General features: G+C 36.9%; 1 protein-coding gene across 9 annotated transcripts in view; it reads right to left on the bottom strand.

The window, feature by feature from the left end:
* NRXN1 (neurexin 1) overlaps positions 1 to 23580 on the bottom strand; it is a 1448730-nt gene that overhangs the window by 29546 nt on the left and 1395604 nt on the right. For 5 of the 9 annotated variants that reach the window (XM_036751792.1, XM_036751796.1, XM_036751794.1 and 2 more), the window contains one exon: positions 12641 to 12728. In XM_036751792.1, coding sequence (XP_036607687.1) covers positions 12641 to 12728 — 88 coding nt within the window. The remainder of the gene's footprint in view (positions 1 to 12640; positions 12729 to 23580) is intronic. The other 4 variants (XM_036751791.1, XM_036751793.1, XM_036751799.1 and 1 more) reach the window with 1 other exon arrangement.

The following is a 23580-nucleotide window of genomic DNA, read 5'->3' as shown; positions in this document are numbered from 1 at the left end:
AGAGAGAGACAGAGAGAGAGAGAGAGAGAGAGAGAGAGAGAGAATTGTGGCTGACAAACATACTCTGTCATTTTATAATCAAGATGTCTGAAGTAATCAGGCCATCCTGCTCCCAGCTAATTTCCATATGGACAATGTCCAAAACTGTTGTGCCAGTTCAGGTTCATATACACATCAATGCATACTCTATTTGTTTGCCTCTTTTCCTCCTTAGACCATTCTCTCTCAGCTACCCTCACTTACAATTTTAAGGAGGAAAAAAGAATTTCCCCAGTCAAATCATTTTACTCTCATAGCTAGGGCTAGTATTTACAACTATACTAAACCTCAAAAGTCTCTTTAAAAGCAATCGACAAGATAGGGACTAAGTTCAATTAAGTTATATTTGTTGAAAATAAAAGGAAGATTACTTCACTACTGTTTGCAATTGCTTTTTTTTTCAAGGATTCAAAGGCTCTGCTTTGAAGGAAACTGTTGCTGTTGGGGCAGCTAGGGATGGAGTGTTGGGCCTAGAATCAGGAAGACTAATTTTCTCGAGTTTGAATCTGCCTTGCAGTCACTAACTACCTATGTGACTCTGGGCAAGTCACTTAACCCTGTTTGCCTCAGTATCCACATCTGTAAAATGAGCTGGAGAAGGAAGTAATAAACCACTCCAGTACCTTTGCCAAGAAAACCCCATAAGGGGTCATGAAAAATCAAACATGACTGAAAACAACAAATTGGTGTCGGCAGCCTTAGAGGAAGTGAAATTATACTCTCAGTTTGTGGTAGGTAGCACTGCCAGGGTTCACTCATGTAAAAATATATTTTGAGAGCAATTTTTTTTTGCAAAAACAAGCAGATGGGGCAGGAGATGAAGACTGATTGTGATAGTAAATAAGGCAAGTAAGCAATTCAAGTCTCAATAAGAGACTATTTTGGGGGGTTGTTGTTTTGATAGATCTAATCATAGAATCCGTTCCATATGATTCCTTTGACATTTAATCCCAGAACCATAAAAAGGAATATTTGCTCTTGAGACAAATAATAGAAAAAGAGATTCTCTTATCCTATGACCAGTGAGGACAAGATAGAGAGAGATAGGTTTCTGGACAGTACATTCTGCTACAGGCTGTGGCTAGGGTAGAAAGGAAGAACTAAAGGCTCTCCCCCGCCTTGGATACCTGCCTGTAGATTCCCACTTTATTTATCTTTTTAGATTCCCACTTTAAATAATTATTCTTTCTAACTTGGTGTTAAGTTCTATTGCATCTACACTGCAAGACCTGTCAGTGTTTTTTAAATTCAGCAACCAAGGCCCAATGCCTGGTCAGCTTTCCCTAATTCCCAATCAGCTTTAATCAGATGTTAACCTGCCACTAACAACAAATACATCTCCCTTCTGCATATCCCATGGACAAGGGAGAACTTCCCAAGACTTGTCAAACCTGATTACTACTACCCACTTCTGGGGATTCATGTAAACAACAATAATGCCAAAGAGAACCTAAAAGGCATTGCTAAATTTTGGAGCAAGAAACTTCAGGCCACAGGGACATAGGTCATGTTTTGACTCCTGCTGCCAATAGTTTCGGAAGAGAAACAAAGATTTGAAAAAATGAAGAGTTGATTTAAAATATATTTGAGACTGACTTTTGGATTTCTGACCACAGCTTAACAAATAGGCACCTGGGCAATGGATGTTGAATACCTTAAAAGAGATGGTAAAAGGAAAAATAATAAAAATGTGCCTGTTGTCTTTAAAATGTCATCAAAGGGGATTTAAATTAAAAAGGAAAGGGAGAAAATTGCCTATGAACACCTACCAAGCTTGATACCAAAGACAGTAGCTACAAAGTTAAAAAAAATACCAGTAAGGATACTCAGAAGTTCAAACTACAAAGAAGTCAGTAATAAAATGACTGCCTTATCACCTTGTTGGTGATAGACATCACAAAGAAGGATTTGGAAGCTCATGAGAGAACAGCCTCACAAAACAGCAAAAAGCAGTGGCAGGGGAAATGAGTGGGTAGAAAGATTGGTACTAATGCTTTCACTTTTTCTGCTATGGTGGTGTGGGCTTGGACCACTGCTTCACCATGCTGGGACACAAATTCTTTCAATTCAAGAAGCTCCTAGCTGAGGAGCAAGAGCAAAATTGATCCTTCCTTCAGTGGAATTCCATGAAAACTGTTATGAAGTATAGTTTCAATTCAAAATGGAGATAATATAGAAGAATTAAGGTTGGCTTATAAAAAGCAACCCATGTGATGACACAAATAACTGTACCAAGTCCACCATCCTGCACTACCCCAAGGAAAAGTAAACACACTCTTGCTCGTCGCATTTTGAAAGTTGTTTGGCAAGGTAAAGACATCCAGAGAAAATTGTCATTGAAGAGACTAATTCTGACATTTTGTTTTTGTCAATTGCTTTAATAAGCCTATGATTTATACTTGAAGGAAAAAAAAAAAACTGGTGTGAAACACAGCTGGATCAAATCATCCTGAAGATTAAACTTCAAATAGATGTGAAACTGCATAGATTTGCCAGGAATTTTATTGCAATCTACTCTCATTAAAAACAATGGTGAAACCACCACATTTCGGAGCTTGACCTTATAAATAAGGAAGTGAAAATGGTACTTCAAAAGATAAATTTGGGAAGAATTCCTCGATTTGTTCGAATGTGAACAGAAGAAATCTCTCTTAGATGTTATACAAGGTACCAACAAACAGTTCTCAAGGTATCTCATAGAAGAAAAGACTCAAAAAAATGGAGGAAAAAAATGGGTAGTATTATTAAAACAAGAAGACTTCAGTGACAACTGATCTACATATCTACCTTCCTATCTCAACTCTATAATAATGATCTATGCACATATCAAAGATATCTTAAAGGAAAATATGAGATGGGTTTTTGTAGACTTTATAGCAGACTATTTACACATTTTACTGAGAAGTATGGAGAATAAAGTATCTTATTGTATTTATTGTTTATTGAAAATGTTTAAAAAGGATTTGACTTGCTAGAGTAAAATGTAGCTTAAAAGCTCACCTCTAGCCAGGTGTTTCACTACTGACATGTTAACATACAGATAGCTGGAGAGATGCAGTCACAAAGATAATAATAGCTAGCCTTTATATAATGTCTAAGATTTGCAAAGTACTTTATAAATATTATCTCATTTTATCTTCATAAGCCCAAAAAGGTAGATATTATTATTCATCTCATTTTACAGGTGAGGAAACTGAAGCAGACAGAAGTTGAGTGCCTTGCCAAGGATCACAGAGTTAGTATGTATCTGAGGCAGGATCTGAAGTCAGGTTTTTCACTTTATTCACCATGGCACCTAGCTATCTGATAAAAAGAGAAATAACTTTGTTCCATGATCCACTAATTATCAATATCAACTGAGGAATTTAAAAGGTGCCCATATGCTTGCCAAAAACGTGCTATTTGTGGAAGATGCCCAATTCAGAGTTCAAATGAAAGAGGGAATTTCATTAGATGGTAAGGTTGTGCAGATGCTTCTTTTGAAGAGGACATTGTGTAACAAAACCAAGAATACCCTTTGTTGTTGATCAGTCATCTTAGTAGTGACTCTATTTGGAGTTTTCTTGACAAAGATACTAAAATGGTTTGCATTTCCTTCTCCAGCTCATTTTGCATATGAGGAAACAGAGACAAATAAGGTGAAGTGAATTGCCCAGGGTCACTTAGTAAGTGACACTAGTAAGTATCTGAGGCCAGATTTGAATTCACAAAGATGGGTCTTCTACTGTGCCACCTAGCTGCCCAAGATTACCACAGGTATTCTTTAATGAGTCCCACTGCCACTCAGACAAGACTGGCCTAAAATCCGCAAAGGAAAACCAAAGAGATGAGGAGTACATATTGCCTGGCCTATCGCATGTATTTGCACAGGCCTCTGGAGTTACAGCATCCAAGTACATCTATTAGACAGATGCTAAAAATGGCAACTTCCATTTTGTAAATGTGCAAATAACACTTTCACCATTCCAAGCTGTTCCTTGTCAAAAGAGCCAATCTTAATAACACCAATATGCTTCTGTTGAAGCTATATGGTGGGATATCAAGGAACATCATGATTTCAGAAAAAACAAAATTCAGGTGACCCAAAGGGCAATGGAAAGATGCACACTGGGTGTAAGTAGGTTACAGCATATTAACAATAACTTTCATGTGAGAAGTGGCATAAAAGAAATTTAGTTCAATTCAGCTATAGTATTTATCAAATTTACTATGGTCTAGGCACTGAAGATGCAAAGTATTGCACATCACCCATGGCAAAAGAATAGGGATTGTTTCAGTCTTTGGATTTTTCTCCTTAGCTCCTATCACAGTGACTGTCACATAGTAAACATCTAATAAGTGCTTGTTAATGATTAATTAAAAAAGGACATGGGCCAGTAATGTAGAGAGAGTAGGTACAGCATAACAATTTGACTATACAAGCACTTCACTGTTATCCCTGAAATACTAAAATACCTAAAGGTCATTTTCCAGCCTATTGAATAGAAATTCTGTAGAGGCTTCTAGAAGGTCATCTATAGGAATCATCCAGGCTATGAAGGCCCACATGAGATGTAATCTTTCCTAATGGAGTGAGTATCAAAACATCAAGAAAGATGAAACCATAGATCCTTCAAAGCATCAGACTATCTATTACTTACTCCCTAAATGCAACCTACTTAATCAAGAAAGAGGATTAAGTAGTCTCATTTAATTTATTCATTAAATAGAAATAGCTAAACGATATAGCAAATGGGCTGGGGGAGGATTCAAGTTGCAGTCAGGAAGACCTGAATTTGAATCTTGCCTTGGGCACTTACAAGAAGGAAACATTTTCAGCCTCAGTTTTCTCATCTTTCAAGTGGTGATCTGTAAGAGTCTTTGATCTGTCTTAGCATCTGTTCCCTTATCTGTAAAATGGGGATAATAAATACCACCTACTTCACTGGGTTATACTGAGGGTCAAATGAAATAAAATGTCAGATGTTTTGCAAACCTAGAAGTACTATATATACTATAATTATTCTTACTACTATTATTAGTACTATATTTATTATTACTATTGGCCATTTATTTATTTATTTTCATTCCACAAGCATTTCTGAGTACCTTACATGCTGTCATGTTCCCTTTACAATGCCACAGTCCTGGTCAGCCTTTAAAAGGCATTTGGTGACAGACTCTGATCACCACCTGATCTCCATTTGTTTAGAGGACATTTTAGTGTTTTCTATAAGAATTTTTGACCTTTTTCCATCTCCCTTTACTACACAGATATCTTTTCCTTTGCACAAATGCTGTAGATACCATTCTTTTTATAAGGTAAGGAAATGTTAAAGCTTTTGGGGATGGTTTTCTTGATTTGTTGAGGTCCAAATACTATTAACTCTCTCTCCCCTCCTCCCCCAAAGTGTAATTTGTTCATTGTATTACACTTCTAAAGGGAGAAGACAAAAATCATGGAGTGGTTAGAATCATATCAGTTCCTAGGAAATAGATGATTGGCCCTAGATATGAGAATCCTCCTCTTTAAGAACAAAAAAAAAGTGGGGGGGGAGGTAATCATACTTGAAGAAATTCCCACATGAAAGGAGAAAACTCTCTCATTTGAAACTCATCCACTCTAGGGATCCTAATCAGTTTCAGACTTCTTTCTGAGCTTTTCACCAAGAAGCAATTCCAGTGGGAAGTGAAGTAATAAAACCTGGCAGGATTCGTATTGCTAAATAAAATCTGAACTTGAATTCATGTCTGTAGTCTGTGTTCCATTGTGACCAGAGACTTTTGCAATAAGATTTACTGTGAATGTAAAGTTTTAAGATTCAGACAGTGGAGCCAATATTACTTTACCCCTAGTGCTTAAAAGTAGCTATTTGATGAGAAGAAGGGAATGAGGAAAGGGAAAGTATACACATCCATGCTGAGGGAACGGGTGAGCAAATGCTTCTGAGGACTCTGCCCATCCATTGGAAAACCCAATCTCAGTCCATGTGACTGAAGTCGGTCAATCTTGCTCTTCCACTATATGCCTGGGACATCAAATCTATCTTCACAAGTACAGGACCTCTATTTTTCACATTAATATCACTGACATCAGTGAACTCCAATTTATAGTGGTGGTGGCAGGGTAGTATACACCAAAGCTTTTGAGGCAATAACTCCCTGCTCTGATTTTATTCCCTCTTGTTCCTCAGTGGATTTCCATGCTTTGTTCCATTCTTTTCCCTGCTATTGCTACTGCTATATAGATTGCTATTCCCCAATCACCACCTTTTAAAATGCTCCTCTATCCTTCCAGGTCAAGTTCAAATGACACTTGCCACATGAAGCCTTTCCTAATTTCCAAAACAGAAACGATCTCTCCCTTCCATAGATCTCTCCTATGAGGCCTTCTATTATCATTATTATTATTATTGGTATACCTATATAATTTTCTCCATTAGGCTTTTAACTATTTAATAAGAAACTGTCTTGTCGATCCTCACTTCTCCCTCTTAGAATCCTTAGCTTCCTTCAAAACTGAGCTCATGCCACCTCTTACAGGAAGCTTATCCTATTTTTCTAATTGCCACTACCCTCCATCCAGAAATTACCTTGTATATATTCTCTAATTAACATTCTGTGTTTATGTTATTCCCTCTCACCCACTACACACTTTGAGGGGAAGGCCTCTTTTGTTTTGTATTTGTGCCTAGCATGTAGGAGATCCTTGAGTATTTGTTGAATTGTATACACCTCTTTACCCCATTACAAATTACATACAGTAAGTGTTCAATTTTATGCTGGTTACATTGAATTTCCTTTGCTGCACTTCATTATGTTCCGTTTCTTCTCTATAGCTAGGTGATTTCAGTGGTTGTCTACCATATTTCAATACAGAAAAGTACCAACACTATATATGGTTTTTCTTTTCATTCAGGTGATAGAGAAATCAGTGATACAGTCTGAGAAGGGGAAGAGGGGCACCGTGCTAGGGTGGTAGAACATAGTTGTTAATGTGCAAAGTGGCACTTTGCCAAATGATCACTTTCACAGTTCATCAGATAGGTTTGGGAGAAACACAATATGATTCCTGGGCCAAGTTTGAATGAATAATTCACTGGCACGCAAAGAGGAAAAAAAGAAAACACTATTGTATGATAAAATTAACACAATCTTAGGCTGTATTAATGCAGTGGAGTATCCAGAACAAGGTAGAGAATGATCTGACTGTTTTCTGCCCTGGTCAGACTACATCTAAAGTACTGTGTTCAGGTATGTGTACAACATTTTAGGAAGGACTATGAAAACCTAGAGGGTTCATAAGAATCTTGAGAACTATGCCATATAAAGAAAAGGGTTGTTTAGCCAGGAAAAGAGCAGATTTGCAAGATAAAGAGGAAGAATGATAGCTTTTTTTTTAACAATCTCAAGTGTTGAAAATAGCAACCCGGAGTACATGTTGTAAAGAGGCAAACTGTCAATCAATCAATCAACAAATATTAAGCACCGACTATGTGCCAGATCCCATTAGAGGTCCCCTGCTTGGGAAACCAATATAATGAATAAAACCAAAGGATCCTTACATGCAAGGAACTTACATTCTGAAGGGGTAAATGAGAAAATGAGAATATGTGTATGTAAACGTCTAACTATATGTATACTCAACATTGTGTGTGTGTATATATATATATATATATATATTATATATACATATAGTGTGTGTATGTGTGTGTGTGTGTGTATGTAAACACAGATTCACATACAGGGTGGTCCAAAAGTCTTAGTATAGTTTTAAGCTTTAATAGCTTCGCTTAATAGCTTAAAAGTACACTAAAACTTTTGTAACATCTTGAGTGTACATACACAATTATAGAGCTGGAGTGGAATGAGTTGTCTCAGAAAGTAAAAAAAAATTCTCCTAAACCAGAGGTGTCAATGTCATAGAGGATATTCCTGTTTAAATCTGAGTTGAATTAGACAAACTCTGAGATACTGTAATTTTATGATAGAGTAGCCACAGGAAAAGGTATAAGGAGAGAAGAACTGCTCATAGCTTGAGAGAAATATCAGAAACGTAAGAATAGACCTCTCCAAAAGTTAGGTAAGTTGCAGGAAAATCAAAGTAAATCAATAAATTGATGGGGAGAGAGAACACAATTGAGAATGTTGTATTACCAGAAAAAAAAATAGGGAAATCAAGTGCAGATCAAGGAAGAATAACATGATGAAAAAGTGATGATCCGGTCAGACAAGTAAATTTCCTGAGAAACAAAAGTAAAAAAAAAATCTTAACAAAAGTATCAAAATATAAAGGAAGGGATGAAGAGAAATTTAAGAAATGTCAGGTCCTGAAATAAGTAGTACATAATGAAAGGGTGGGAAAGTCAAACTAGACATAGTACAAGTTGTTAGGTAAGCCTCAAGTGAGCCTAACGTTACAAGCCACCATGACATATTCATTGGACAATAAACCTTGGAACAGGGAATGGGTAACCAGAAACAAAGAGAATAAAAGGAATGAGTTTAGTAAGGTGATAAATTCAAACCAGTACAGCTGGGAAGAAGACCACAACGGAACAAATAAAAGCTTTGAGATAAGTCACTCCATGTAAGTATGATAGGAAAAAAATCTTGGAGTCAAAATGGACAAGATGTTGAATTTCCATTTTATCATGGTAATTAACTAAATAGGCTCACTGATAGGATTACATTTTGGTCATGACAAAAGTAACATGGCATATGCAAAATGTAATCCTTGCATCATAAAAGAATTTCTCAGATCCTCCCTACGGTTTGGTGCTAGGTTCCATTATTAGAAATGCAGAGAACTTGAAAAAGGTTTAAATGAAGATTATTAAATGAGGAATGGGGTTATCTGATGTAAAAAAAAGAAGAGGAAAGAATGAGGGGTGTCTGAACAATGTTAATAAATATTTAAGTGGTTCTCAAATACAGTCAGTCAGCAAGAACTTACTGAACATTCCCAACATAAATAAAGAGACCAGTTCTTATTAGGCCATGCTGAAGAAAGAGAAAGAGGAATTTACCTTAATTTATAGTATTCTAGGATTCAGACCAGATAGAAACAATTCAGCAAGCATTTAGGAAGTACATATTATACGCTTAGCACTATGGTAAGGGCAAGTTTATACACGACAGTACGTACATGAACAAATGCTTTACTCTGTGTTCAGTCAATAAAGCATTTACTAAGTATCTACTATTTGTCAGGTACTGTGATAAGATAGGCCCTGTTTTCAAGGAGATTATAGTCTAATGGTGCAAACTTGTAATTACAATAGGGTTTTACAGATGGTTAAAACCAAGGGAGAATTTTCTGATATGACATGGAAAGTTAACAAGGGAAATCCTGGAGTTTCCTTCATTGATAGGCATTTTTATAAGGATAATTTCTCATCAGCCAGAGGAGATCAAATAACTTCATCTTTTTCTCCTTAGTTTCCTCACCTATGAAATGATAGGACTGGGATTACAAAGCAGCTGAATCTCCCTCTAGCTCCATCATCTTTTTCTGCTGTGGTAAGTGAAAGACTCAGCTAAGGGTGAACACACAAATGTGGTTGCTTTTTATCACTTCCTATCTGAAGAATCTTATCTGCTCATGGTCTTGTTGTGGAAGGACCACTGGATTGGGAGTCAGAGAGCCTGAGTGCCAATCACAGCTCTCCCACTTAACACTTGTGTGACCTTACCCATCCTCTCTAGGTTTAACACCAATATCTTGTGTGATAATAAAAGTCACTGATCAAAATTGTTACATAAATCAACTTTGATATTCAACCTGGTACAATCACTATTTGAATCATTAAAAATACTAATAGAACTAGGAGCACTGAGATTGCTTAGCCCAACCTCCCCATTTTATAGATGAGAAAAATAATACCCTGGAAAGTTAAATGATTAGCTTATTGTCACAGTTAGTAGAGGAGCTAGAAGTAGAATCCAAATCTCTTGAGCCCTAATCTAGGCCTCTTTTTGAATGAAATCATGACTATTCATGTAGATTTTGCCCATTTCAAACAAGTCATAATTGCCTGTCATAATTAAAGGCATGCGTGAAATAGATGCCATTTTTAAGTCAGTAATATCTTTAGAAAATTAAAGACTTCAGGCGACAATGGATCCAATTTGCCTTTAGCAAGGCATTATAAGGTTGGCATGTGTGGGTAGTCAAGCTAATTGAGCTCCCTGACTCTTGTGGCTGGAATCTGAAATTGGTGCAAGGCTGTTCAATTTGCACTACCTTCCCCAGCCAGAGAGTGGTCCCCAGGAGAAAAAATACAAAACAAAACAAAATTTTTCTTAGTTGGAGCCCCTGCCTTTATTCTTCTTCAGTTTAGGAAGACTTATGTTTCGTGGAAAAGAATACCAGATATGGAGCATCACACCCTAGGTTCATATATTGGTATGGATTAGGTATTTACTACTTGTGTTCTCTGTGCTTCAATTTACTCATATGTAAAAAAAAAGTGCTGTCCTAGATCATCTCTACTAGGGAGACAGGATTTTTGACCACTCTCTGCAAGGTTCAATTTAATAAATATCTACTATGCACCTACGTACATGGCACAGAGAAGGATGGTCAGTAGATGAAGGCCAGCAATAAACAAGATTATGTAGACAGCCGTTCACCTCCAGCCCTCTCTATCCCTTAACCTAGAGGCCAACATCAGTGCCACATCATCTATTCTAAATTCTGATGCTCAACGCTGCTCCCAGTACCATTGCCTTTCTTTCCTTCCTACTATCCACTAAATCCTAGCTGTCTTATGTCTAAAATAATCACTGAGAGCCACAGATTTACTTAGAAAACCACAAATTAACCTTACCTACGTTGTATCATATTTTTATTTATTTTGTTAAACATTTCCCCATTGTATTTTAATTTGGTTTAGGCCACCCTCAGGAGTGTTTTGGGCTGCATGTGGTGTGTCAAGAGTATAACACATTTGCTATACCCCACAAAGCATCAACCATCTAAGTGCCTTTGCCCTCTTCTGAACTCTAGTGTATTTGCGATGCATACTACACTTATGGACATTAAAAATCATAGATGATTCTAGTTGTTCATTGAAGAGGTGTATTTTAACAGGAGAAAAGTAGGTTGAGCTAGCCTCTTATTTAAAGTTAAGAAGGAGCAGAGAGAAAAAAGGCTTAGGGACCAATAAAATTGTATTGACCATAAATAATAGCTATTATGCTCTTAGATACAAGTGGAAGGCAAGGGGAAATTGTTGGAGACATTTAGTCACTTGGATAATGCAGTGACTTTGATATTAAGCAATATCAAGGGGTTGAGCAAAAAAAGATTATTCCGGAGCTAGAGGTCTGTGGATTGGTTGAAACAAGGTGGAGACCAGAGACAAGGAAGAGAGGTGATTTAATATCTGTTGTGTTCCTCATTGGCCTTCAACACCCTGAAAAGGAATCTCAAGTGTTAAGCAGTGAAGCAAGGTGCTGCTAGCTTTTCTTTCCCAACTCCCTCGTGTACCAGGGCTATAGTACTTTGTGTTTCAAAGGGGACAGGGAAGTCAAAGGAAGGTTACACAGCTAGTCTTAAAGCTATAGCTAAAAAATAAGAATAATTTCTGAACCCACTTTAAAGTGGATATGTACAACACTATGGACTGTGAATGAGTAATAAATGGGTCATTCTATCATGTACCTGCAGGCCTCTTGGAGTTCCCAGGGTTGTCTTGCAGAGGCCATTAGCTGCCTTGGAGTTACTAACTCGCACTTTCATTCATTTTATTAGACTAAACAGGAGGGCTGTTAAAGGGGGAGAAAAACTGCTTAATAGAGCTTGAGCTCATCCTGAGAACAGTAAAAATGTCCCTGATACTCACTGTCATGAATATTCAAAAACAAAACCCAACTGTGATCTATTCATACTCAAGCCTAAGGGATTCTACAACCATTACTTAATGGCGGAGAGGGCAGCATGGAAGCCATCTTTCTGCATTAACCATTCACAATGGATGATAAACACACACAAGTAAGGAGAGGAAATAAAGCATCAACTTATTAAAGTGTATGACCTAAAATTTTCAGGTGATATGGCAAGACTCAAAGAAAGAAACATTTCTACATTATACATGCATAAATGTATCAAAGCTGATTGTATTATCGCTGTAGCAATACTTCTACTTCTGAGATAAAAAATAATCGCTTAAGCTAATATGATTTCTTTGTGTGGGAATTTTAAGGTTTTTTTACATCATAGAAAGGTCAAATTTTTATTCACAATACGATGTGATTTCTTAGTTTACATACCAAAAAATGTGGTTATACCACAAGTGACCTGAAGGGAAAGCACATTATAACATTATATATATAAAAATTATGTTCATAGCTAATGGAATGGGAATAGTAAGTCACCAATCCAATGTGCTGTCCCCAGGAGCTAGTACTGAAATGCCTTATCTTGGCATTTCTCAATAAATGTCCAGAATTGGAAATGATTTAAAAAAAAGACCCATCCCTCCTCCCCTATCAACAAATTAGTCATTATTTGAGAAAAAAAAATGTGTTCATAAGAACTTGGGAGCAAGACCTTTCTATGGGATGCTGCATGCAAGTCAATAAAGGGAATCAAAGAGTAAGAAAAAAGTTGACTAACCTAACCCACCTGAGCTCGGCTCACAGGGATCAATGTCCTCATCATCACTGGGACATTCAGCAGAAGCCACAAGGATGTCATCTGTGGTCTGCAAAGAAAAGAAATTTAGAAGGTTTACTCAAAGGAACCCACAACATTTTGTGATCATCATCATCATCATTATAATTTGTTATCATTGACAACAAAGTGATACAAAAGATCAAACACAGAAGATAAAATCAGGAAGATCTGAGTTTGAATCCTACTTCTGACATTTATTAGCTACATGACACTGGGTAAGTCACTTAACCTTTCTTGTCCTCTGATTTCTCATCTATAAAATGAAACAACTTGATTTAATAGCCTTTAATGTTCTGCTATCTCTAATATATGAATATATATGAATATATATGAATATATGAAGCATAGTTCCAGCTTACCCAATAGACCAAGTGGATAAGATACACCGAATACAATCATCTCCTTTATAAAGACAATGGTACACATGTTCATCTTACTTTTCAGTGGCAACTTACAAATGTCAAACACTTACAAAGAATGAAATCTTAGTAACAAACACTTTCGTGCTATACAAGATATGAAAAATGGTGGAAGCTCATTAGGAGTTACTATCACTTTTTAATAGATAAGTTATGCACAGCTACTCAGAAAAGGTTAGTGAGTGACTGGAAAAAAATTGAGCAAGTGGAATTTATCGCAGACCCTAGGGCACGACAACAAATGTACTGGTGGGTTTTCTGCAGTGTTTGCATCTGCATGTCTGTAAGCAGCAATAATAACACCTTATCCAGAGTTCTATCACTTGAACTTTGGGAAAACTTGAAGATGGTTAAGTGCCTTCACGAGGAAACGCAGACTAGCGTGAGATCCCTACCCGTGTTTTGCAATCGAACAAAAGGAAGAAAACAGGGTACATCAAAAGGCATTTTCCTCACAAGAGTTAAGATTCTACATTCAAATCTTAGCTTTATGGGGCTTAGACAGTGTTGTGTCACTATTTTCCTTTTGATCATTAAGGCTTCATGAAAAATGAAAATTCAGGGGAAAACAGATTTTATGGCTGATAGAGTAATAAGAAGTGGCAGTTTTCCTTTTAATGTTTTAGTTTTCCCTGCATTTATAGCAAAAAGATAATTACCTAGTCAAAATATGCACCATCCTGCACCCACAACTCCCTTGCCCCCTTCTTGTTCTGCTCTTTATGCCTGATAATCTTCAACACTGGGTCACTCCTAGCACCTATGTTCTGTTCTACTCCCTAGTAGTGGAAGACTACAAAAGAAAATCAGGAAATCGCTATAAATTGATAGCTAATTTCACCTGGGACCGCACCATGATGCAGCAATCTTTTTTGATTGACTCCCTATCACACTTTCTACAGGGACTCTTTCCAAATCTTCTCCTCAAACTCTAACTATATCCTCCACCCTATCCCTCAGCAGATGTATGACCTTGGCTACTTTCCTAAAATCAAGGCCACCTGTGGTGAGATCACTCCATTCCCCATCTACATATCTCAAAATATCTCTATAAATTTACTCCTTTGCTACATTTTTAGAAGATAATGTGACTTCTCCACGCTCAACTTAATTGCTCCTCTTTGATCCTCTACTCTCCCTTTCTCCCTCTTCTCTCTCTCTCCCTCCCCCTCTGTCTTTCTCTCTCTCTGTCTTTCTCTCTCTCTCTCCCCTTCTGACTGTCCCCTTTCTCTTTTTCTCCATTCCTCTCATTCACTCCCTCTTTTATTTTCATTTTCAATCTCTTCTTATCTATAGGCTCCTTCTCCACTGTCTACAGATGTATGTTCAGGTTTCACTTCTCCCCCATCCCTAACAAACCTACTTTGAATTCTGCAATCCCATCAAACCATCACAGTATATCCTTGGCCTCATCCTTTCAATGTTAAGTTCCTAGAAGATGTAGATTATCTTTTTTTTGGTGGGGGGCTCTTATGTTCTCATCACTTATGATAGGTGAATCTTTTGCTTTACTACCAGTTACAAATCACTTCCTGCAGTCTCCTCACGACAGCAACAATTTCCAACAACCTTCACCCCACTATAAACTTGAACCTCACTCCTGGCCCTCCCTGGTACAGGTGCCTTATTTTGCCAGGTCCCAGCCTTCTGTACTACTTTCTGTATTGTCCTCACCCAAACTATGTGGAAATCCCCTCAGTTTCAGCATTATTTTATATGTAGTCCTTCTCCCAATAGAATGACTCCCATTAGGGAAGGGACTTTCTTCTTTTCTTATATTTTAGCTCAATGTCTGGCCTATAGTAAATGCTTAATAAATATCTATCTCTCTGTTAATCACTACCTGTTAACTCATTAACTCCCTGACCATCCTTGACAATCACTCAAATGCTACTGAAACATCTCTCAAAGGTCACTAATGATTTCATCTTAATTTCTAAATTCAAGGCTTTTTTCCAGTCCTCATTTCCTTTGACCTTTCTTCAGCACTGAGTACTATTAATCACCTATTCCTTACCTTCTTCCCTTGCTTTCTAAGACACTCTTTTTTCCAGGTTCTTCTTCTTCTACCTCTCTTACTACATATCTCTCAATCTCTCATCACCCTCTCATCCCCTAGAATGTCTCCAAAGTTGATCCTGGGCCATCATTTCTATATTTTCTAAGCGTTTGGCACAGTGCCTGACACATAGTTGGTGCTATATGAATGTGTATTCCCTTCCTCTGGTGATCTCACTAACTTCCATATGCAAATGAATCCCAAATCTATATGTCCAGCCCTAATTTTTTTTTGCTATTTTGAATTTTCATTTGATTGTTGGACATGTCTACTAGGATGTCCTGAAGGTACCTCAAATTTATCATGTCTAAAACTTATCACCTTCTCTATAGGATAAAACACAAATTCCTTACCCTGGCATTTAAGGCCTCTACAGCCTAGCTCCAACTTGACCTTCCAGGCTGATTATACATTATTCCCTTTATTCTATGTTCCAGCCATACTAGACTCTTGTCCTCCAAATGTGATGTGCTATCTGCCATCTTTATGTGTTCTGATAAGCTTCTCAGTAAATATTGGCTGAATCGAATTGAATATAAAAGCAGAGAGGTCCACACAATCTAGTTGTTCAGTCACTTCATTAATCTATTTATAAACACCAAAGGTTGATTTTTCCTCCATTTGTTACACTTACATGCAGCACAAAACTCTGCCTAGCTATTGTATGCAAATAGTGTGTTTTCATGCAGAATAGTTAAGGAAAGAAGTATTCTGAGGCACAGGAGGAAAAGGAGCTCATTATTTCTGCTGGAAATTAAGAAGATTATGCATATTTAGACATTAATAGCAAGTGCAAAGTGGATTTTAAATACTCAATTAAAAGCACTGAATCAAACTAGCCTTGGTCCTGGTTCCAAGAGAAAAGAACAATGTGATGCGAGATTCTGTTCTTCATTAAAGAAGTTCTAAATATATTTACAAATCATAATGGGAATAAATAGGTTACAAAAAAAGGTGGGGGATGAACCAAGGAGATAAAACTGGGAATGGAAAACTTCAAAATGCAGAGAGACTTAAAAAAGATGAATTAAGAACTAGCTCAAATGAAAATGAAGAAGTATTGATCCATAATCTAAATATAAAGAACGGCAAAGGCTTGCATTAGGGTGCCAGTCTGTGACTGTTCTATAAGGCTTAGCACTTAATCATGTTAAGTCTTTGTAGAAGAATTTCTTTCTTTCTTCTGCTGCTTTTATTTGGAAAGAAAAAAGTTCAAAACAGTCAGTTTTTTGAAAAGAGCTCCAGTTATTAATGCCTATGATAAATGCTAGCAATTTGCATGAATGTCAGGTCGGGTTTCTTTGATTAAACAAGGATTTAAAAGGCAAAGGAACAAATGTCCTTTTGGCCCAGAAAGTTCAGTTGGATAACATGAAAACTGATATGATAATAACAAGTGATTCAATTATGCCGCCTTGTAGGTCAGTTGTCCCATTTCCTCTTACAAAAGATAATCTGTTTTTTAAGAGCTAGCTTTTTTATTGGAAAAGTTACTTTGATCATAAACAACAGGTGTGTGTGTGTATGTGTGTGTGTGTGTGTGTGTGTGTGAGAATAGGTAAGTTGATGCTTAGTTAAAACTGATACATGTTGTAAGAAGTAATTTGAGAGAAAAAAGCTGAAATTTAAAATATATATGTACACACACATAGTACCACATTAACACCAAATTATATTTATCTATTTGTATTAAGTTTCTAGATTTATAAAATTGTAGATGTGAAAATTGACGTATAGATTTGTCTCAGTAGCTTGCAAGTCCATTTATGCATTTATGTCATGGTAGAGGAAGAACATGGGGTAGTGAAAAGAGGGCTAGCCTTGCAATCAGGAAGATCAGGGTTCAAGTTCTGCCTCTGATACATACTAGCTGTGTGACACCTGGGTTGTCACTTAATTTCTTAGTGGGCTAGCTAACTCAATAAATCACTAAATTACATGCAAGTTGTTGATCTGCTGATAAAATCACTGGTCTGGACAAAAGACAAAAAGACAAATAGTGGGTGTATTGGGACACTGGCCATCTGCTTCTCTACTCTGAGTCAGAATAGTCATAATTGCAAAGCATTCACTTTCATATTAACTTGTAGATGCAAAAATCCCTGAATTGGACTGTAAGTATAGACAGATCTGGGTTCTAATCCTAGCTCCACCAACTATCTAGCTGTATGACATTTCGTAAGTCACTAAACATCTCTCAATCTTAATGTCTTTGTTTATAAAATAATGGCCTAGGAAGACTCTTTTGCTCTAAAATAATGATCCTGTGGATCTTATCTAGCTTTAATATTCTATTAAATTGCAGTAACATAGGAGCTATAAATATAAAAGCTACTGATCTGAAGACAATTTTTGTTTATGAAAATCTATCCTATGTTTCAGGGTCGTGCAAGTTAGTTTATGTTTTTTCAGACTACTGCCCTCCACATTTAACAACCTGTTGGAACAATGTCAAAGCAAGTGAAAAACATACAGAGCCAGTACCTTCAACAGAACAGGATACCTGAAGTCAAGAAACAATACCACCTTTAGTGCTTCTATAACTTCTGTTAGTTCAAAAATTAACATACAAAAACTTAATTCCAAGGCTAGTTCCTATATGTGTATGTGTGTGTGTCTGTGTCTGTGTTTTTAATCAGTGTTTTCAGATGTGTAATCTGATCTGCTAGTTTAAAATATAGGTCACACAAAAATGCAATGCATTTTTAAAGTCATTATCATAGTTATTTTCTGCTGTTTTTAAATGTTCTGTGTTGATATTAAGGTCTGTTGAGCAAGGTCTTCCATAAATAAGAATGCTATTCATTTTACTACAAGAATATATAATACTGAAAAGTACAAAAAAATACAAGTGAAAAGTACAAGGATGGGCTCACTGCAGATCAGCACAATAATTCACAAGTTAAAATACTTCTAGGAGAATCAACTGGAGATCATGAAATATCTAAGACTAAAGTGATTTTATCAGTTGCCACTGATATTTTTCAACATCTGGTGCTTCTCTAACAATACTCGATTTTTTGTTAATAGGACATGGGAGTAACCATGAATGGTAGAGAGAAATAAGTGGATGGGGCAGAAAACTTATTTATTAAAAACTCTGTAAGTTCACCATCTAGGAAAACTTAAATTTTTCTCATCTCTATAGGCCTACATTTAAGACTATCCTTATGTTAGTTCTTTAAGGCCTGAAGGGGCAAAGCTAATAATTTCAAAATATACTCACTTTGAATCATGTCTTCATTAAAAAACAAATTTAATTAGTCCCTATATAGTTTTTCTTCCATAGTATTCCATCACTTTTTGAACAAATTAAAGAACCCACAGCTAGAGGTGAATACCCAGTAGCTCACTCTCTGCTATAAAATAACTTCTATTAATTAAAAACAATGATTATTAAACCTCTTATTTCTTACTACTCTAGCTAAACCATGTGTAATAAACTAAGTCATTTTTTTCACTTCTAATGGGTGATAATGACTTTCAGGATTGAAATCTGATTACTTCTGTTAAAAAAATAAAAATAATTTAGTTACACATTTGAAGCATGGTGACATAGTCAGTGCAAAGAATAAGGATAGCAGGGCCTAATCCCTGCTGCAGGAGAGGCTGAGACTTGTAGATCCTTTAGGGAGATCTGAGATATAGGAGGATGAAAGGCAATGCCATTGCTATAGTAAGTCTCTGGGAGTGGAGAACCATCGCGAAGTGGGGCAAAATTCGGCCATGAAAGGCTACTGCTCTTCAAGTCTGGAGAAGGAAGGAAGGAAGGAAGGAAGGAAGGAAGGAAGGAAGGAAGGAAGGAAGGAAGGAAGGAAGACAGGAAGGAAGACAGGAAGGAAGAAGACAGGAGAAGGAAGACAGAGGAAGGAAGGAGGAAGACAGGAAGAAGGAAGAGAGAGGAGGGGAGGGAGGGACACAGAGAAATAGAGGTAAGTATAGAGAGACACGTATACACAGAAAGATACAGAAAGACAGAGAGGGAAAGATAAAACAGAGAAAGAAAAAGAGAAAGGAAGGAAATGAAAAAAGCAAGGAAGAAGGAGAGAAAGAAAAAAGAAGGAATGAAGAAAAGAAAGAGAGAGGAGAGGAGAGGAGAAGAGGAGAGAAGGAAAGAAGGAAGGAAGGGCAAACATTGGTCGTGAAGTCAAAAGATTGGAGTTTCAGTTCTGGCACCAACATTACTAGGTATGTAATGGGCATGGAATTTATGGGCAACTCTCTGACTCTCAACTTCCCCACCAATAAAATGGGGGTGATAATACTTATACTACCATAGTCACAGCTTTACAGCTGGAAGTGACATTAGAGATCATCTAGTTTAAACATTCAATTTTTCAGATATGAAAACTGATGACCAGAGAGATGAAGTGAACTGTCCATTTTGTTGAGTAATTGACTTGGGATTCATATCCAAGTACTCTTTTTATAATGTTTGAAATTAAGTTAAATGAATTTTAATAAAAATATATGTTTCTCTCCCTCCCACCTTCCCCCATTGAAAAATAAAACTAGTTACAAAATTCTAACAAATATGTATGGTCAAACAAAGCTAACTGCTGTATTGGTCATGTCAAAAATACACGCTTTGATTACAAATCAAATATTCTTTCCCTCATACCACACATGACTTCTCTACTACCTACTCCTTAAAATGGTGTGAGGACAGCTATTTATAAACCTCAAAAATTATAGAGCATTGCATTGCTATGACTGTAAAGCCAATCAGCTGAACCTCTCCATTCATTTCCTTCTTCCTTTATGCCCATTGGTTTAGGCTCCATCTCTACACTCATCTAGCAACCCTCACTCACTGCGCTATTCTAACCAATGACATATACCTCATCTCTTCTCCTCTAGAAATATATGAACTGTAGTCCTATAAAATATCCATTAGTGTTAAGACAAAGTGGCCAGGAAGTAGAAGAGCAGGTACTTTATCTAGATTTGCTTTCAACTTTTTAAAGATAACTCATAGTTATTAAATATCTTACTATTATAATATGTAATATTATAATAATATAACAAATTACATTAATATTTTAACTTATTAAATGTATTTCTTATTAAATAACTTATTAAATATTTCTAGGTCTTAGATTCTCCTTCCTTACTATATATGGGACTATAAGATCCTGGACTTGGATTTGGATCTTGTAAGGCATCAAGTCCATCCCCATAATTTTACAAATAATGAACCTGAGGCACAAAGAGGTCAAGTGGTTGCCCAAAGTCATTTAACTGGTATCTGAGGAAGAATTCAAATTCAAGGCTTCTGGATTCCAAGTCTAGAATTCTATCTACTATGCCACCTGGATGCTTATACCTACCGGTAAACATACATACAATGCAATCTATTAACAAATGTAACTGGGCATAGTACAAACCACGGATAAAAGCAGAAAAGACAACATGGCATAGTAAAAGAGATCACTGAATGCAGGGCCAGAAAACCTGGATTCAGGTCCCAGCTCTGTCACTTGCTAGCTTGGGACCTTGGCCAAGTCACTTCTCAAGTCACTAGGTCTCAGTTTCCTCAACTATAAAATTAAAGAGGTGGATTATATTGTCTTTGAGATCCATTACAGATCTCATATTCAATGTCTATGGAACACAAAAAAAGAAATGTGGGAGTCTTTTAAGGTGTGTGATGCTTAGCAAGTCCCTTAATCACTACCTACCTCAGTTCCCTCATCTGTAAAATGGGGATGATAATGATAGCACCTATCTCCCAGGGCTGTTGTAATGATTGAATGAGATCATATCTGTAATGCACTTTGCAAACCTTAAAGTGCTACATAAATGCTAGCTATTAAGCATTTTTTTTGAGGGGGACAGTGAGAGTGAGAAGAAAGTTAGAAGGAAAAAAGTAATAGGAACAGAAAAAGAGTATTAGCAGCATTTCTTGATGAGAATCAGGAAATCATATATAGGTGGGGCTGAGAGATATGAATAGCTCTATAAATGTGAAAGTTGTAGCTATGTTCAGGCTACCCTTATGTTGCTGCAGTAGGTGATCTGTGGAAGCAATTGGTTTTTTCGTGGTGGTGGTGGTGGTGTGTGTGTGTGTGTGTGTGTGTGTCCCTGCCTGTCTCTGTAACACTTGTTTCTAAGTTGATATTCTGCCCTTAAGTTTGGGGATTTGAAGCACAGAACCAGAGAATCCTGGAATTGCACAGAATCTTAGTAGTCATCTATTTCAATCTGTACAGTGCAATAATATTCTCGCTAAGATACCCCCTGAATACTTTCAGGGATTCAGAAGGATCTCACTAACATTCACAGCAGCCCATTTCATTTTTTTGGACAGGCCTAAAGGTTAGAAAGCTGTCCTCTCCCCTGGGAAATCTCTTTTTCTAGCTAAACTTCTCCAATCTTCTTATATCAAATGATTTCAAGTTCCCACACTATTGTGGTCGTTCTCCTCTGAATGGTCCCATTTATCAGTGTCCCTCTTAAAATGTGGTATCCAGCACTAAACACAATCCTCCAGATACAGTTTTGCAATTGTCAAGCATATGGTGAGGATTATTCATCTTCCTTGATCTGGACAGTATTCTATTGATGTAGCCTAAAATCACATTAGCTTCTTTTGAAGCCACATTACATTCTTGGTTCCGATTGAGCTTGGGGTCAACCAATGCCATGTGAACAGCTATTAAGCCTTAGTTTCCCTGACTTCCTCCTTCTACAGGTCTTCCCTAGCCTCCCAGGCTCACCCCAGCTATTAATTCCCACTCCTCTCAGATTACTTTGCCTCTGTTATGTATATGTCTTGTATATTCCTAGTGATTTCTATTTTGCCTCCCTGACTAGACCTAAGCTCCTTAGGAGAAGGGATGATGGTTTTTCCCTTTTTTTGTATCCTCAGTTTGAGCACAGTTCCTGACTTATATAAGTGCTTAATAAATGCTCGTTGATTGTCCTCTAACTTAGACTAGTACAGTTAAACTTTTCTGAATCAAATTCTGAATACTACCTTTATCCATGTTAATCATAATCCTGTGAGTTTGGATCCATCTTTTTAAGCTGCTGAGATCAGTTTGCCTCCCAATTCTGTCATTCATTGTATGTATAGCCACCTTAACTGAAACAGGAATTCTGGTCAGATATATTTAAACACCTATTTCTCAGTATTATCTAAAACTATGCCCATATGCCTATTGGGAAACAAGATCTAACAAAAAAACAGTTCTTTAATACATCCTTTATCTTAGCCACAACTGAATATCTAAAAATTGTTTTTTATGTATTTCTCCTTTAAGAAGAAAGGGGATAGGGGGGATGCAATAAAAGAACTCAGCCCAATAGATGTCCTTGTAGAAATCATCAGGATATGAAAAATCAGGAGGTGGTTCAAGTGGGAAAAAAATCAAATTTCATTTTGAAGGTTGAATTAACGGAGCAATTTTCTAGCCAACACTGTGTAATTTAAATTTAATTTACTGTGTTTGGAGCTGCCTCTCTATGACTGGTCGTTGAGACAGTTGCAGAAACTCAAATATGTCACATTAATCAATTCTATTCTTCAGTTTGTATTTCCCCTGGTGTTTATAACCTTTTCAGAAAAGAGACAACCTGCTGAAAGAGACAGACTAGTGATCAAGCAGAGGTATTAGCTTTAGATAAGAGTCCATTTGGACAAGTGTTTCTAACAGAGTATTTAACCTCTCTCAGGTCAAAATGGTACCTTGATCATCCCAGGCTGAAAACAGTCAGCACACACATACTCAATGTCTATTCTCATTCTAAATCTGTTCTTTCAATGATATTTAGGACTCCACACCTAAAGGGATGGGGAAAGTTGGAGAGGATTTAGATAACAGAAATGCCTCCTGCCTGGGGAGATAGAGCTTTGAGAAAATGCTTTAGGCACTGAATGCCTTACCCCACAAGGATATGACTTTTTGGTGAATGGAAATCAACTGTTAAGCTTTATCAGGGGTACAGTAAGAGAGAGTGGGCTCAAACAACAACCAATAGTCAGGATCCCCAGTGTCAAGTAATCAACACTTAATAGATAGTACAGTGGGGAAAGTGCCAGATTTAGGGTCAGAAGACATGGGTTTGGTTCCTGGTTTTATGACTCACTATCTGTGTGGCTTTTGTCAAGCCACTTTGGACCTTAGGTTTCTCACCTGTAAAATGACCAGATTAGACTTCTTCTACTCAATGATCCTATGAAATATCTTATTTATTAAATTTATCTTCTAGACTAGAATGATGGTTATTTCCTGAAGTGGGTGAGAAACCAGAGATCACTGAGTAACAGATTTAAAGGTAGAAGGGAGCTTAGAAGTCAAGTCCAACCCTCTCACTTTGTAGATAAGGAAACTGAGGCACTAAAGGTTGTGACTTGCAGTTTCTGGAACATAGTAGACACATAATAAGAGCTAACTGAT

The sequence above is a fragment of the Trichosurus vulpecula genome, chromosome 3 (genome assembly GCF_011100635.1).
Source record: "Trichosurus vulpecula isolate mTriVul1 chromosome 3, mTriVul1.pri, whole genome shotgun sequence".
Lineage (NCBI taxonomy): Eukaryota > Metazoa > Chordata > Mammalia > Diprotodontia > Phalangeridae > Trichosurus > Trichosurus vulpecula.
Note: the sequence above shows the minus strand (reverse complement) of the source record. Positions and strands in the feature narration are given on the sequence as shown.